The 16,533-nt window shown below is 45.4% G+C and overlaps 1 protein-coding gene across 2 annotated transcripts in view; it reads right to left on the bottom strand.

Annotated features, from left to right (window-relative positions):
- RBPMS (RNA binding protein, mRNA processing factor) overlaps positions 1–16,533 on the bottom strand; it is a 212,163-nt gene that overhangs the window by 16,182 nt on the left and 179,448 nt on the right. For both annotated transcript variants that reach the window (XM_066574311.1, XM_066574310.1), the window contains one exon: positions 7,160–7,229. In XM_066574311.1, coding sequence (XP_066430408.1) covers positions 7,160–7,229 — 70 coding nt within the window. The remainder of the gene's footprint in view (positions 1–7,159; positions 7,230–16,533) is intronic.

Below are 16,533 nucleotides of genomic sequence, written 5' to 3'. Positions count from 1 at the left end.
GATCCCTGACCCTGCTCAAGTTATTAAGAATCATAACATGCAATATTGTATCAGTCAAGAAAGGCATCCAGGCCCCTCTTGTACTCTTATCAAGTCACTCCTGAATTCAGCATGTTCCACTGACTTTTATCTAAGAGTGTCTAAAGAAGGTTGGACACTACAGAACTACACGGAGGCCGTCCATTCTGGAAGCCAATGAGGCTCTGAGATCAGACGTAACCAATACCATCCTCTCATATTTGTCTTTGATATAACAGAAGATCACTTTCACTGGAATTCGCCATTAAGCTATGAAGCCAATAATAATACAGCTATTAGTGACCGCCTACCCCACCTCAGAAATGTCCTGTTATATAACATACTATGTAAGGCCGTAACAAGACACTAGTCCAGTGATGGTGAATCTTTTAGAGCCCGAGAGCCCAAACTGCAACTCAAAACCCACTTATTTATTGCAAAGTGCCAACATGTCAGGGGGCGGGGCTTATCACGACGTATGATTTTACCCCCGTTGTTCTAAAATGGGCAGGGCTGTTTCAAAACAGACAGCGTGCAGATTTTGACTGCTTTTTGGATGCAGAAATGCTGCAGAATTTGCCACGTGGAATTTCCGCCATGTGTAAACATACCCCAGCGATTATAGTGACCCACAGTGGCCCCAATAGTAATAGTGACATCCCACAGCGGCCCCAGTGGTAATAGTGACAGCCCACAGCGGCCCCAGTGGTAATAGTGACATCCCACAGCGGCCCCAATAGTAATAGTGACATCCCACAGCGGCCCCAATAGTAATAGTGACATCCCACAGCGGCCCCAATAGTAATAGTGACATCCCACAGCGGCCCCAATAGTAATAGTGACATCCCACAGCGGCCCCAATAGTAATAGTGACATCCCACAGCGGCCCCCATAGTAATAGTGACATCCCACAGCGGCCCCCAATAGTAATAGTGACATCCCACAGCGGCCCCCAATAGTAATAGTGACATCCCACAGCGGCCCCCAATAGTAATAGTGACATCCCACAGCGGCCCCCAATAGTAATAGTGACATCCCACAGCGGCCCCCAATAGTAATAGTGACATCCCACAGCGGCCCCCAGTAGTAATAGTGACATCCCACAGCGGCCCCCAGTAGTAATAGTGACATCCCACAGCGGCCCCAATAGTAATAGTGACATCCCACAGCGGCCCCAATAGTAATAGTGACATCCCACAGCGGCCCCAATAGTAATAGTGACATCCCACAGCGGCCCCAATAGTAATAGTGACATCCCACAGCCGCCCCAATAGTAATAGTGACATCTCACAGCGGCCCCAATAGTAATAGTGACATCCCACAGCAGTCCCAATAGTAATAGTGACATCCCACAGCAGTCCCAATAGTAATAGTGACATCCCACAGCAGCCCCAATAGTAATAGTGACATCCCACAGCAGCCCCAATAGTAATAGTGACATCCCACAGCGGCCCCAATAGTAATAGTGACATCCCACAGCAGCCCCAATAGTAATAGTGACATCCCACAGCAGCCCCAATAGTAATAGTGACATCCCACAGCGGCCCCAATAGTAATAGTGACATCCCACAGTGGCCCCAATAGTAATAGTGACATCCCACAGTGGCCCCAATAGTAATAGTGACATCCCACAGTGGCCCCAATAGTAATAGTGACATCCCACAGCGGCCCCCAGTATTAATAGTGACATCCCACAGCGGCCCCAATAGTAATAGTGACATCCCACAGCGGCCCCAATAGTAATAGTGACATCCCACAGCGGCCCCAGTGGTAATAGTGACATCCCACAGCAGCCCCAATAGTAATAGTGACATCCCACAGCAGCCCCAATAGTAATAGTGACAACCCACAGCAGCCCCAATAGTAATAGTGACATCCCACAGCGGCCCCAATAGTAATAGTGACATCCCACAGCGGCCCTAGTGGAAATAGTGACATCCCACAGTGGCCCCAATAGTAATAGTGACATCCCACAGCGGCCCCAATAGTAATAGTGACATCCCACAGCGGCCCCAATAGTAATAGTGACATCCCACAGCGGCCCCAATAGTAATAGTGACATCCCACAATGGCCCCAATAGTAATAGTGACATCCCACAGCGGCCCCAGTGGTAATAGTGACATCCCACAATGGCCCCAGTAGTAATAGTATGGATGAGGAGCAAAGAGAGGGGTGGAGCAAAACCCGTACAGTCGTGTTTATTGTGAAGGATGAAACTACGTATGTGGTGAAGAGCATAGAGTGATATCTTCGATGGTGGAGGTGCTGCCTGACCAGATGACGCCCCACCTGGGTGGGCATAACAGAACAAGACAATAGGACTAAAAGCTGGCAGTGGAAGAGATGCAACACTCCAAGGTAAAGCATGTAGGAAGTGACCAAAAGCTTGGAAAACTTCTTTTATTCAATAAAATACGTGATCAGCATATGAAGACGCGTTTCGGGGATAACCCCTTCATCAGCTCAGCTGGTGTTTAAAACATACAAGCAATGTGTGGGTCCCAAAAAGGGTTAATAATAAGATTCTGTTTGCCTGTGTAGTGAGGGTCAGCCAGGGCAGGAGAACGTGTGCCATAGGCTCGCCACCACTGCACTAGTACATCCAGTTCAGCCTATTAACCCCCAATGTTGATCTTGAGGAAGGAAAAACCCCAATGAGGTAGAAGACAATTTGACCCATTTAAGGAAAAGAATTCCTCCTTGACTCCAATCTGTCAGTCCGAATAATCCCCGGATCACCGAAGCTTTTGAACTTCCTAATGATTATAACATATAATATTGTATCGCTCAAGAAAGGTGTCCAGGCCCCTCTTATACTGAGTTCACCATATCCTATTTGCCTTTGCAGCAGCTGCCTGACACTGGTTGATGAACATGAAGATGCAGTGGATGGAGTAGAGTTGACCCCACGTTTAAAAATAATGGAGAACTTATCCTACTAGGGAAGAAAGAAACCCCTGGGATTCATTACGGTGTACAACTCCATGTCCAAAAAAGTTGAGAACTGGGTTTGCAAAACATGTAACATAGGAACCCAGCTATACCTCTGTCAGAAGACCTCATTGATCTCAGCAGGGTCCAGAAAAGAATCTACATTTTTTTTTGTCTCCATGGAATGGAGGTGGAGTATTTGCCATCTATGTGCTTCTAGTACTTTGGTAAGTAAATATGGCCATACGTTATCCCAAGAATTGTTCTCAAGCTAAATAAGGTTTGACTTTGATAGGCTTTGAATTTTCAATTTAAATCACACAATTTCCGACCCTCCTGAGGTGTCAGCTACTTCCCCCCACCGCTTTCCCAGCATCACCCTTATTGCCAAAATGAGCCCATACACACGAGATAGAAGTCATTTCAAAATGGCCGATTTTGACCATTTCAGTTGAACAGAATTAAAAAAAAAATACAATAAAAAACCCACAAAAACAACAACAGCAACAACGCAAACAGCCAATGCTGATGGCTGCTGGCGGTCTGAAACATGAACTTACAAGTTCAAAAATCTTGGCCATGGTTGGCTGAAAACAGTACATGGCATGGCATGATCACTCAGTCAACTCATCATTGCCCATTTTGTGCAAGTCCTCCGTGTGTTTACTTCTTCTAAACTTTACTTGTTGACCAGTTTAGGCCTAATGCACACAATCGGGTCGGATCCCGCAGTGTCCAGCCGGTGACCCCTGCCTACCTGTTCGAAGTGTTCTTTATCTGTAATGCGGATGTGCTGGGCGGCGCACATGTGCAGTACAGATGGCGCCATGCTGTCGCTAGGTGAAGGCACGGATTCTGCAGCCCGTCCGCAGTGTCAGCTGTGGATGGGCCGCGGATCGGATAGCTTCCATTGACTTCGTATTCTGTGCCGAAACAGACCATGCTGCGATTTTCCATGCTACACAGACCCAAATGCCTCATATGGTTATTAGTAGAACCAGAGTTTTTTAAAAGGCAAGCCTTCTTTAGTGCAGCCTATGGTGGCTGCATAGCCTCATATCATTGAAAGCTATCTCGGTTTCATTTTCTAAACCTGAATATTGGGGTTCCGGTTTCTCCCAGTTGGGACATTTATTTAGGATCATCGTTTTGAAGAGTGCTTCTCATATAATGGATACATTCACTGCAACCATTTCATTTACGGTATTCAATGTCTACCAATACTGTAATAATGAAGTTATAGTTGAGTTTGCAGAACACAGTCATTGCATCACTGACACCATGAGACATGTGCCCACTGTAGCCAATCAGTTCACGCCAGCCAGAAATTAAAGGGGTTGTCTGGGGCTTTTCCTAAATTGATTGGAGTCCAGCACTAGGGATCCCCAGGCCCGCTGTCAATACAGACAGCTCCAGAAGCAAAAAGCGCTGTCAATATTGCAGTGGCCCGATTTGGTACTACAGGCATAGCTCCCATCGAATTCAATGAGGGCCGTAGCTGCATTACCAACCCAGGCCACTGCAAGACGAACAGTGATATCTGCTTCTAGTTGTGTCCATACTTACAGCGGGCTTGTGAACCAGCTGATCAATGGAGATCCCGAGCGGAGGGCCCAGGAGATCAAGTATTGATGACCTATCCGTAGGATAGTCATTAATAGGAAAAAGTCCCAAAAGTCCTGAATAACCCTTTTAACTGCAGCAGTCACATGTCCCTGTGACAGGAAATCATCACTGCTGCAGCTGAAAATGAAGAACTGCAGAGGACTTGGCACCGGCGGGGATCAGGTGAGGAGAGTAGAACTCATATTTGGGCCACACACAGGGGTGCTCAACATTTGTTTCTGCCTGGAGAACAACTTTAAAGTTTCTAGCCCAAACTGTTGCCAACCTGCAATAGTTGGATTTAGTGTGTTTGCTTATCATCAGTCGCTGCTCGCTCTAAGTATTGACCCAATTTAATGCCATTACAGCTGAGTAAGGAAGGACTACTTAAAGGGGTTGTCCCGCGCCGAAACGGGTTTTTTTTTTATTCAATAGGCCCCCCGTTCGGCGCGAGACAAACCCAAGGGATGGGTTAAAAAAAAAAAAAAAGGTTTAGTACTTACCCGAATCCCCGCGCTGCGGCGACTTCTTACTTACCTTACCAAGATGGCCGCCGGGATCTTCACCCACGATGCACCGCGGGTCTTCTCCCATGGTGCACCGTGGGCTCTGTGCGGTCCATTGCCGATTCCAGCCTCCTGATTGGCTGGAATCGGCACACGTGACGGGGCGGAGCTACGAGGACCAGCTCTCCGGCATGAGCGGCCCCATTCACCAGGGAGAAGACCGGACTGCGCAAGCGCGTCTAATCGGGCAATTAGACGCTGAAATTAGACGGCACCATGGAGACGAGGACGCTAGCAACGGAGCAGGTAAGTGAATAACTTCTGTATGGCTCATAATTAATGCACGATGTACATTACAAAGTGCATTAATATGGCCATACAGAAGTGTATAACCCCACTTTCTTTCGCGGGACAACCCCTTTAACCCCTTAAAGACCAGGGTGTTTCTGTCCTAAAGGACCAGACACTTTATAGGGATTTTTACCCATACGGTGCTTTTACTGCCCTATTTTATGTTTTTCAGCTACCAAAATTATTTTTGATACTTTTCTGTGACAAATTGGGCTATTTTTTATAGCTTTTTTCTCATTTTTTACAGTTTTTTAGTTTTATTATAGGTAAAATGCTAAAATAATTTTTTTTTTACATTTATAGTTTTTTTTCTAAAATAAGTAAGTTTACACTAAAATAAAGACCTGCAGGAATGGGTCGCTCATTTTGTTCTGGACGTCTTCGGATATATAATTTATATTGGTTTGGATTACAGGGCGCATATGGTGACGGTTTTGATTGGTGGCAGTGGGATAGTGTATATATATTATATTAATTCAGTAATTTTTTCCTTACTTATTTCTGCAACTATTTTTTTTTTTTAAACATCTATATCCCCCATGACGACATAAAAGACCTCTGGGGGTCATCCACAGTGTTTTTTCCCCCCAACTTCACACTATTCCACTGTAGATGAGGCATCCATAAGAGTCCTAGGTAAAGGGGAAAAATCCCTCTAGTGTGACAATAGTCCCTAGCAGAGCTGATCTTGGTCTGCTAACACCCTGCAGCTCTGCTGTGGTAGGGGACACTCACGGTCAAGTGATCACTGGGTCGAATAGTGGAAGTGACACTTCTTTTCCCCACTACATAGTGCTCAATAAGTGCTATGTAGCCTGCAGGAGAGAAGGCAGAAGCAGTTAAACACTTTTGCCTTTTCCTCCAGCTCTGTGACTAACAGTTGAGGACCCGACCTGCTCCTGCTAGATTGCAGGAGCTTTAATCCTGTACCGTATTTGTACCACCGGTCGGGATGAAAGCCCAGGATCAAATACTGTAAATTTACTGTTGGTCCTTAAGGGGTTAAAGAGTTTTAGAAACATGGGTAACATCACAAATGGCAACAACATAGGCTTCACGAAGGTTAGTAGATAAGGTATTCGACTCTGTACACTAAGCCTATGTCTTTCTTTGCTCTCAAACACAACTTTTTGAATCGTCTGAGGTTTGCAGCTACATCTGATGACATCATGCTCAACCCCGAGCGTGCACAAGCTGCTGCCAAATACTAGTCTATGAAGATGGGGCCAGAAGCTGCAGGAAAGTGCTCTAAGATCTCTCCAACACAAGGCCAAGTGCACTAGTTCCATAATGTGGAGGTGATCTCAGGAGCAGAATCTCTTGTATTTTCATGTTGTAAGAGAAAATAAAGTTACATTAGTCATGGAGTATATTTATATAGAAGATAAGAGGCAAGAAGATGAGGTCATCTGCTTATATATGGATGATGTCACTTCATGTAATAACAGACATCAAACATGGAGCCCATTCTCATGTCAATTAAATATATTCGACACTTCAACAGTTTTGTTAAATCTCAAAACCAACATTTGCTAAAAAAAAAAAGTTTCCAATGTCAAATGAAACTTCTAGCTTATCTACAAATGGGAGGGGGGGGGGGGGGGACTCGTGTTTAACAAATCCATATTGATGTCCTACTCATGTAACGTAGATCACTGTACAAGACGTTTCCTACGTCCGGTGGAACATACTGTATAGATTTCAGGTTTCCCGTGATCTTTATGCACAAATATGTAGAAATACTTACACGTTACTCAGCAGAACTGGCGGGACTTCCAGCCCTGTGAAGTAGCATCTGAAGGAGGGAGCCAACGGACCTAAAAAGAAAAAAAAAAAATGGAGAGATACATTAGTTGGTACAAAATTAAAATGTATAAACGTTCTCCATAAATGTGAATAACTAAAAGGCTGATCGCAAATGAAATTAGTTTCAAGCTTCAACTTAATATGGCTCACACTTCTGGCACGCACGTCAAGCCCCCCCATTGATCTCCCTTCATTGGCCACCAAGCCCCCCCATTGATCTCCCTTCATTGGCCACCAAGCCACCCCATTCTCTGAACCAGCTCTGTGCCATAGCAATATTCACAAGTTGGTACAAAGAGAAGCTTGGGGGACCAATGCTGAAACCATGGATGCCAAAGCAGTATCATAGTTTGCTTCTGATATTAGCTCGATCCAAACAATAGTAATAACCTCGGGAAGTCCAATAGTAGATTCCTTTGACAGCAGTATGACATTATTGTGGATGGTAACCTTATAACCTGCTCAGTAAAATAGCCTACATTTCATTAGTGGGGTTTTCTGTGGAAAATGCTATTGATGATCTATCATCAGGATAGGTCATCAATAGTTGATCGGCTGGGGTCCGTCACTAGAGATGAGCGAACCTACTCGTTTCGAGTAATTACTCGATCGAGCACCGCGATTTTCGAGTACTTCAGTACTTGGGTGCAAAGATTCAGGGGGCGCCAGGGGGGAGCCCTCTCTCTCTTCTCCCCCCCACTCCCCGCTGCAACCCCCACTCCACCCAAGGGGCCCCCCGAATCTTTTCGCCCGAGTACGGAAGTACTCGAAAATTGCGGTACTCGGGCAAAAAAGGGGTGTGGCCGAGTTGTGACCCCGACCGATCAGCTGAGTGGGCGCATGCTGTCAGTGCCGCAAATACACAGAGGTCGGAGCGGAAGCAGTGGAAGTCTCCGCACCAACCTTGTGTTTGTCGGTGCTTGTAACTGCAGGCACATCTCATGTTAATTTCAATGAGAGACGTGCCTGCAGTTACAAGCGCCGGCCACTACACAGAGGTTGATGCAGAGACTTCCGCTCCGACCTCTGCGTATTTGTAGCCTTGACAGCATGCACAGCTCAGCAATCGGGGTCCCGAACGATGGACCCTGGCCGATCAGCTATTGATAACCTATCCTGAGGATAGATCATCAATAGTATTTTCCATGCAAAACCCCTTTAAGTTGCTATTACAGCTTGAGACCTTCTACTGACCCTTTGCTTTGGATCTACTGCATCTTTTATTGTGTTCTATAGTATGTAAGGCCAAAAAAGACACATGTCCATCCAGTTCAGCCCATTACCCCCCACCCCAATGTTGATCCAGAAGAAGGCAAAAAAAAACCAATGAGGTAGAAGCCAATGTTCCCCATTTATGGGAAAAAATTCCTTCCCGAATCCAAACTGTCGAGCTTGAGAGCCTCTGTTGCAACTCGCATTGGACAGCTGAGCTTTGATTGGTTGCTGTGGGCGACTAAAACAATCTAGCTTTTAGTCAGTTTCATAAATCGGCCCCATGGTACGGAACAAAATCAGAGTAACCAAGTCTGTACTATTTGGTACTCTCACTTTCAATCAATCCCATGATGCATCAGCCCAGGATTAGTTAAGGCTATACCATTTTTTACCTGTGGGAAGGACTGTTTAATTATCATTACTTATGGTCTGTAGCTTATATAAGTGACTATAGAAGGCATATGGTCAGATGGATGAGCTGTGATCTCCTCTGTTTTAACTGTGTGACTGGAGTTGTATGATCATCATCAATAACTGAAATAGGAGATTCTATAGTCAGTTTGTGTGGAAGATCCATATAAGCGCATCATGCATACTGAGAAACTGACTAGACAATGAATTCATAACCCCAAGTAAATCGGAGCTGGTCAGAACTGAGATCACATGACCATCTGAGGGAAAAGAAGAGAGTCCAAAAGAAATAACTAATCAAGGTGAGCTCACTTATATATACTGGGGCGATAGCTAGATAGTGAACATTCAAAATAAAATTCACCTATTAGCATTTTTTTTTGAGTACGAGTGGAAGGCGGATTGGACGCCGAATGAATTCATATGTTCTTCATTTTCGTCATTCGCAAGACATGACATGTATAAAGTGATTGTTAAGTCGTTCACATTCACTGGTACGGCGCCCCGGACGACCAACGATCGAGTAAATGAAGCGCATGATGAAAAAATGTTAATAATTATCTACATGTGTAAACTGAAATTGTAAAGCAAAGGACTGCCATTGTTCGCTCGTTTAAACCATTTCGCACTCCATGTAAAAGGTCCCCTAGACCCCCTTCACATCTGAGTCGGAGGCTCTGTTCTGGGGCACCACTGCAGGTCTGACATGAAGCCCCGGACAAAACAGCACAGAAAATGCTGAAAGCCGGACGCACTCCATTAAAGTCCATGGAGTCCGTTCAGAGCCGCTCGCGTCTGGCATGTGCCGGATTTAGCAGTTCCAGTATTTTCATTGTTTGGCTCCAAGGACAGAGCTGAACAATGGAAATAGACTGGAACTGCATGCACATATGTAAAAGGGTGTCAGACTGCAGTGTCTATATACAGTGATATGCAGAAGCTGCAGAAGAGAAACAATGCAAAGTTTTTGAAACTTTGAATAAAAGTTTCTTAGCTTCAAATCCATGCATTTAATTTGGAAAAATCCCCCCCAAAGTGTTCAAAGCCTTTACACGATACAAAGCTGTAACACCCCCCCCCCCCTCCTCAAAGCAATGTTAACACAAGATATAGTGAGGGACAGAGGCGTAACTTGAAGCTTCTGGGCCCCAATGCAAAATCTGTAACCGGGCCCCCAACTATGATGCTTTATTCATAGTACTGGGCTACCTATATGGAGAAGAGAGGCCTTATGGGTCCCCTAAGGCTCCTGGGCCCGGGTGCAACCGCATCCCCTGCATCCTCTATAGTTACGCCCCTGGTTAGGGACATTGTAGACAGGAACAAGCCCACCTACCGTTTGCTTTTCCACATTGTGCGGCATAAAGAAAAGTCATTGCCTACCGAGGTTTGTGATTTTTGGAATATTTGAAATGAACAGAATTGGCAGCACCGCGTAGAACATGACGACAGACCGTGTACTCCGTGAACCGAGGTGTGCGATATGCGCCGTGCACTCTGACCAATGGGGAGCAATTTCTACAAAAAATATAAAATCTGGTGTGCTATTATGCTTTATATGGGCAAACAACACTACGGATATAGGTTTATACGTTAGTGAGGTTACTCTCGAGGATCCAATAATCACACTTATGCAGGAAGGTACAATTATCAGAAAGGCAATGTAAAAGGGGGTGTCCAGGATTAGAAAAAAAAGCCAAAACCCCCCCAAAACGGTCTGCTTTTTATTAGAAACTGCGCCATGTACGTCCACAGACTATGGATGCTCTTAGACCGGACGACTCTTATACGAGCCAGTGACGTCATCGCTAGCCCAACCAGAATCGTTCACTTCTTGCTTAGTGTTCACATCCGCCATGTGAAACGCTGAACGAGCGCTGTTTAAACGGAAGACATGAAGGAACCAATGATGATTTTAATGCCTGCTTAAACTGAACGATGAGCGAGACGTGGACGATTCTTGTTCAAACGAGTCAAGGTGAACAATAATCGTTCCGTCTAAATGTGAGCGACAAATGATATTTCGAACCATAATCCTTCCATCTAAAAGCACCTTATGCCTATTCAAATGAACAGAGCTGAGCTGCAATACCAGAGACAGCCTGTAGACAAGTGTAGCGCTGTTACTTTTTACTCTTGGATTACCCTTTTCAGCTAACATTACTGAACCTTCCATAATGGTTTTTACATATTGCTTTACTTTACAGACTTTAGATAAAAACAATAGAAGTGGAAATCAGCCAGTCAGGAGTTCAGAAGAAGAGACTAGAGATGAGCGAGTATACTCGCTAAGGCACATGACTCGAGCGAGTAGTGCCTTATCCGAGTATCTCCCCGCTCATCTCTAAAGATTCGGGGGCCGGCGCGGGTGACAGGTGAGTTGCGGCGGGGAGCGGGGGGGAGGGAGAGAGAGATCTCCCCTCCGTTCCTCCCCGCTCTCCCCCGCCGCTCCCCGCCCCCCGAATCTTTAGAGACGAGCGGGGAGATACTCGGCTAAGGCACTACTCGCTCAAGTAATGTGCCTTACCGAGTATACTCGCTCATCTCTAGAAGAGACTTGGACTTGTCTAACAAATAGATTTGTTCTCCCCCTGAGTACCCTATTAAGGGGGCTATTGTACTTTCTATTACTGAGCTGTAAGATTATATGCCGGTTGCCGGTTCCGATGACAGGATCTTTTAATAGTAATACTAACCTATAAGGCTCTGGTCACATCACGTTTCAGCCTACTATTAGAGGTATACAGGAGTCATTTTGAAGGTGCTGTAAAGGATGCTCAAGTATAGGGGGTGCAGCACCCGGCTCTCCAAGGAGGAAGCGCTCCATCTGAGCTCCATACCCGCCACTATGTATAAGCTACCTACAGCGCTGTCAAGTAGCATTTGAGCGGTGAGATAATCCTTGGAACCCGAAATATGGTTCCCAAAAAGATACATGCGATTCACAGTCTACATCAAACTATTCCAGTACTTTTCCACACTGGGACAGTATCCAATATGGATGCCCAGAACCATATAGAGTTTTTAGAGTTGAAGCTACTGGATGTGGAAAATAGCTGCAGAATAGCAAATATTCACATACAGAGCCTATCAGAAACCACCACCACTTTTAAAGAGACAGCAATTTCACTTTTTCAGGCCCGGTTGAGTTCTTCCGATTTTACCTCATTCACCGTGCTCTTGCTAAGCCAAGGCACATCGATATACCCAGAGATATTCCTACGTCTCTACTACCCTGAGATTCGGGACCAGTTATTGTTGGCCATTAGGAACCTATTCATGTGGTCAGGCATGGGCGTAACTATAGGGGATGCGGTTGCACACGGGCCCAGGAGTCTTGGGGGCCCCATAAGGCCTCTATTCTCCATATAGGGAGCCCAGTACTATGAATAAAGCATTATAGTTGGGGGCCCTGTTACAGGTTTTGCATTGGGGCCCAGGAGCTTCAAGTTACACCTCTGTTGTCAGGCATGCCATCCTCTGTGCACCTTTAGCCCGATGTGGCACCCTCCACCTTAGAATGCAGGAGGACCTTGCGTCCTTTAACTCTATCCTTACAGAGAGCACAGACCAGGAACGAGTGGGGTTTCCCCTTTGCTTTATTCTTTTCAAGTTAATTCCCATTTCTATGCTGTGAAAATCTACAGAAAGCTCAGGCTACCCTTCAACAGGAAGGGATCCCTTAGGAGAACATTACGGCAATGCCTCCTAGACCTCCACGTCCTTCTAGAACCTGGACATACGTGAAGCAGATATCCAAACCCTCCTCCTGGATCTGAACTCTGCGGGTTCTTGACTTTACTATAGTCTGCCTAGGTGCGGCCTATTGGATGAGATGGCTCCTTTGTGTAAGTTACTTTGATCAGCCTTGGCCTTACCATTTTAGACTTCTGTCTACATATGCCGAACGTAATGTTAAAATGCTATGCGAATGAAGCCGAAATTGTACAAACCCCTTGAATGATCTAAATCTATCCAGCCGATCTTACAAAGATATTAAACACCAAAACGTTGAGTAAATCAAGAATGGAACGTCCCATCCTACATCAACACAGTAGATTCTCCTGGTCCTTCAGCTACAGTATAGACTTTTTTTTTAAAGATTTTTCTTTCAAAGCTCGATCAGATATATAAAGTATTGGCTATCTCTATATAGCTGCAAGGCTACGATTGGCAGATCCATACAATCCCTGCAGTAGTTCTATTTAGGGTACTGGTGTATCTTGATGCCACCAGAAGCTAAGGGTTTGACTGGGCTTCCATGGAGGAACGCCCCTCTCACACCCCTAGCTCCTGATAGGTGCAAGAATGTAAGGTCCTGGAAGGTGCTATGATACATTTCTTCCTGTCGCCGGCCTCAATGTACATTTGCAGTGCAGTACGTACATGCGTGCAGCGGTTGTCACTCACTGTTCCCCTTCTATGTCAATATTTCTATTAGATATACTTTTAGTATTCAAAAACCGCACAGCATCCTTATTTTAGGAAAAGCATGTGGCGCTAAGGCCCAACATGGGGATATAGTACGTTAGGCCGAAGACATATGTCCATCCAGTTCAGCCAACCCCCCCCCCCCCCTAAAGACCTGCCCATGAATACGGAGCTTCATGGTTCATATTGCCCATTTTCCTTAGCTGCCAGCACCAGTCCTTATCTTGCAGCAGCAGCTCTCATCTTGTTAAATGTCAACTTCTCCTTTCATTCAAAGAGCAAAAACACGTCCACCTCAAAAGGACTTTGCATGTCCGATGCATACATATAGAGTGCAGTTCCAGTAAGGCTGGTTTCACATCTGTGTTGGAACCTCTGGCTGAAGGTTCCATTGCAGATCCGGCTGCAAACAACGGACAACTGGGTGGAAAGTGGGTGAACCCCATTATAGTCAATTGGGTTTGCCCACTGCTGTTTGGTTCTGTACAGAAATGGAACCATTCTGCTGCCGGGATTCCCCTATCCTGCTCCCCGAATGGAGCTGGAAAGCGGAATCCCCAGTGCAAGTGTGAAAGCCCCCTAAGACATTGCCACATAATAAATGAAAAATGCTACAACATCCCCTCCTTGTATATTTACAAGTACGTTAACTGAATATTTCATAGGCCTCTAACCCAAATGCTAAGCCTCTAACACAGGGGTGTCACTCCTTTTTACTGAGGGCCACATCAGCCTTCTGGTCGCCTTCAAAGGGCCGATCGTAATTGTATAATAAGGACTCATTCAAATGAGAGTATTTATGCAGCATATTACTCGCACACTTTTTGCATGCGCAATACGCAGTGAATGGATCCAATGGGTTCATTCACGAGTATATTTGTTTCACGCTCTGTCTGATAATGTGAAAAAATAGGTGGTGGCATGGCCTACTTTGGTGCATATTACGCACCCCAATAGGCCATTAAAGTTAATCGGTGGGTACAAATCCTGGTGATAGAACATCCATAGTAAAAGTTTGCGACCATCACTAGGATACATCAGCAATAATTAATTGATGAGGATCTGCTGCTTGGTATGTCCGCTGATTAGCTATTCGCAAGGCCAACTGTCAGCATGGACAGCGGAGGAAGCAGATAGTGCTGTCAACAATGCAGTGGCCCAGGTTGGTACTGCAGGTACAGTTCCCATGCAATAGGGACAGCAGTATCTGCTTCCAGCGCTGTTCGCACTTAGGCTGGGACCCCACGGGATGGAAATCCTGAGAAAAACTCTCGGAATGATCGCACTGAAAAACCGCAAGATTCCGCTGGATGAGCGCAGCCTGCATTCCGCTGCGGCCATCTCTCCCCATAGAGAGGCCGCTGCATAAATGAAAAAATAATTGACATGCCGGGTCTTTGTTTTCCGCGCGGCATGTCAATTTCAGTGTGGCTTGCCCACAATGGATTGGCCGCAGTGTGTGTACGAGATTTTTGCAAAGGCTTGTCCATTTTGCTGGCTAATCCCGGGATTAGGAGCCACAGGCGGAATTGCCGTGTGGACATTCAAAACAAAAATTCCGCGGCAATTCCTTCCCATGTAAACCCAACCTTACAGCTATCTAGTCTCAGACCCTAGTTAAACAACTACTGATAACCTATATTGATGATAGATAATCAATTGTAAAGGTCCCGGACATCCCCTTTAACTAAGTAATGGCTAAACAGAACTGGACATAAAAGAGGACCCATGGTGAACCAATCTCTCTTGGGGTCTAAGGCTAGCTTTCCAAATTCTCCCACCTACTTTGGCTCCGTAAAGCTCACCATGATAACTGTCCGATGGACAATCAGTAATTTTATTGGCCCGACTCCCTCTTTTCCACCAATCCCTAAGCATCCTAGCACCGTTACTCAATAAATACTCTATTTCTCTCCACACATGGGCAGCTCTCAATGCAGGATGGTTGGCAACCCCAGTCACCATGGTTCTACGATGGGCCACCAATTATCTGCTTTGACCTTGGTTTCTTTGCGCCCAAGCCTTCACAACACACTTGTCATACTCAAATCTATGGAATGGAAACACTTCCTTTGCTTCGCTGTCCTAGGACATTTATTCTTCCTTTGGGTATGGATTTGTTGGACAGATACAAATAGCCTAATTTGGCTTGATTATGCAATAAGGAAGCTCCGTTGACGTATAGAGATATGAAGTGGCAGGATGAGACTTCTCTATGTGAATGCGTCATTAGAGTTTCCTGTATTTCATATCTACATGATGGTTAACATTTCAGCCTATAAAAAGGAGAATTTTCTTGAAATCAATTAATATTTAACCATTCGTTTCCTAAGAACGGCCCCAGGTGGGTCCAGACAGCATGGCTCAGTGGTCACATAACTTGAGTTTTCTTACAAGAGAACATTGTTTAGCCATTACTCCTGTGAAGAACGTCCGGTTTTATTGATGACAGACGAGAATCCATCAAGTGGAAAAAAGAACATTAAAGCTTGATCAGGATGTCTCCGGACTGACGGCCATATATATTTTAGGCAGAGCGTGATTGCTTATATACCGAGAAGTTTCTTTCTAGATATTAAAGTGAAAAAACTAATCTGTGCTTTCTTCTATCTCCTTTCATCCTGTTCACTCAAGCATGTAATACTTCGGAGGAATGCTCACACAAGCTTCTTAGGCCAGTGAAGGACATCATCTTTCATGTACCGTCAAGTGCATAAATGAGCCTTTATGATGGAAGATGATCAGTTAATACACACTTCAAACAAGGCCCACAAGCCGAATCCGGCTCCCACATCAATTTATGTGGCCCACCGGCCATGCAGCATACCTGATGAGGGACAAATACCCTGAAACAGCTGTCTGTGTATGGATTCTGGCTTGGCTTTCAATTCCCAGTCATTGTTACAAGGCTTGTATAAAGAGTCTAACATTGACTTTCAGGAAGCTGCCTTCCAATAGGTGGCGCTGCAGAGTTCTATCTCCCCTATTTTTATATTACCCAGAGGAGCATGCATGGCCTTATAAGTCTCCTCACTCACTCACCTTCTAGGTGCTCTCCCTAAAGAAAAAAAGATAGCATTCCTGGCAAACCTAACAGGCATTCTACTCTCCACATCTGCCGCTTCGATCCAGCGGAGGCAATGTAGAGTTGTTGACCACTGAACCCTCAACATATGCAGACACTGAGGTGAGAGGTCAGCGGTCACAGACTTCGTAGCAGCTGACGCATACGGCTGCAAGCTAGGTGAGTGGAATGCT

The sequence above is a fragment of the Eleutherodactylus coqui genome, chromosome 7 (assembly GCF_035609145.1).
Source record: "Eleutherodactylus coqui strain aEleCoq1 chromosome 7, aEleCoq1.hap1, whole genome shotgun sequence".
NCBI lineage: Eukaryota > Metazoa > Chordata > Amphibia > Anura > Eleutherodactylidae > Eleutherodactylus > Eleutherodactylus coqui.
Note: the sequence above shows the minus strand (reverse complement) of the source record. Positions and strands in the feature narration are given on the sequence as shown.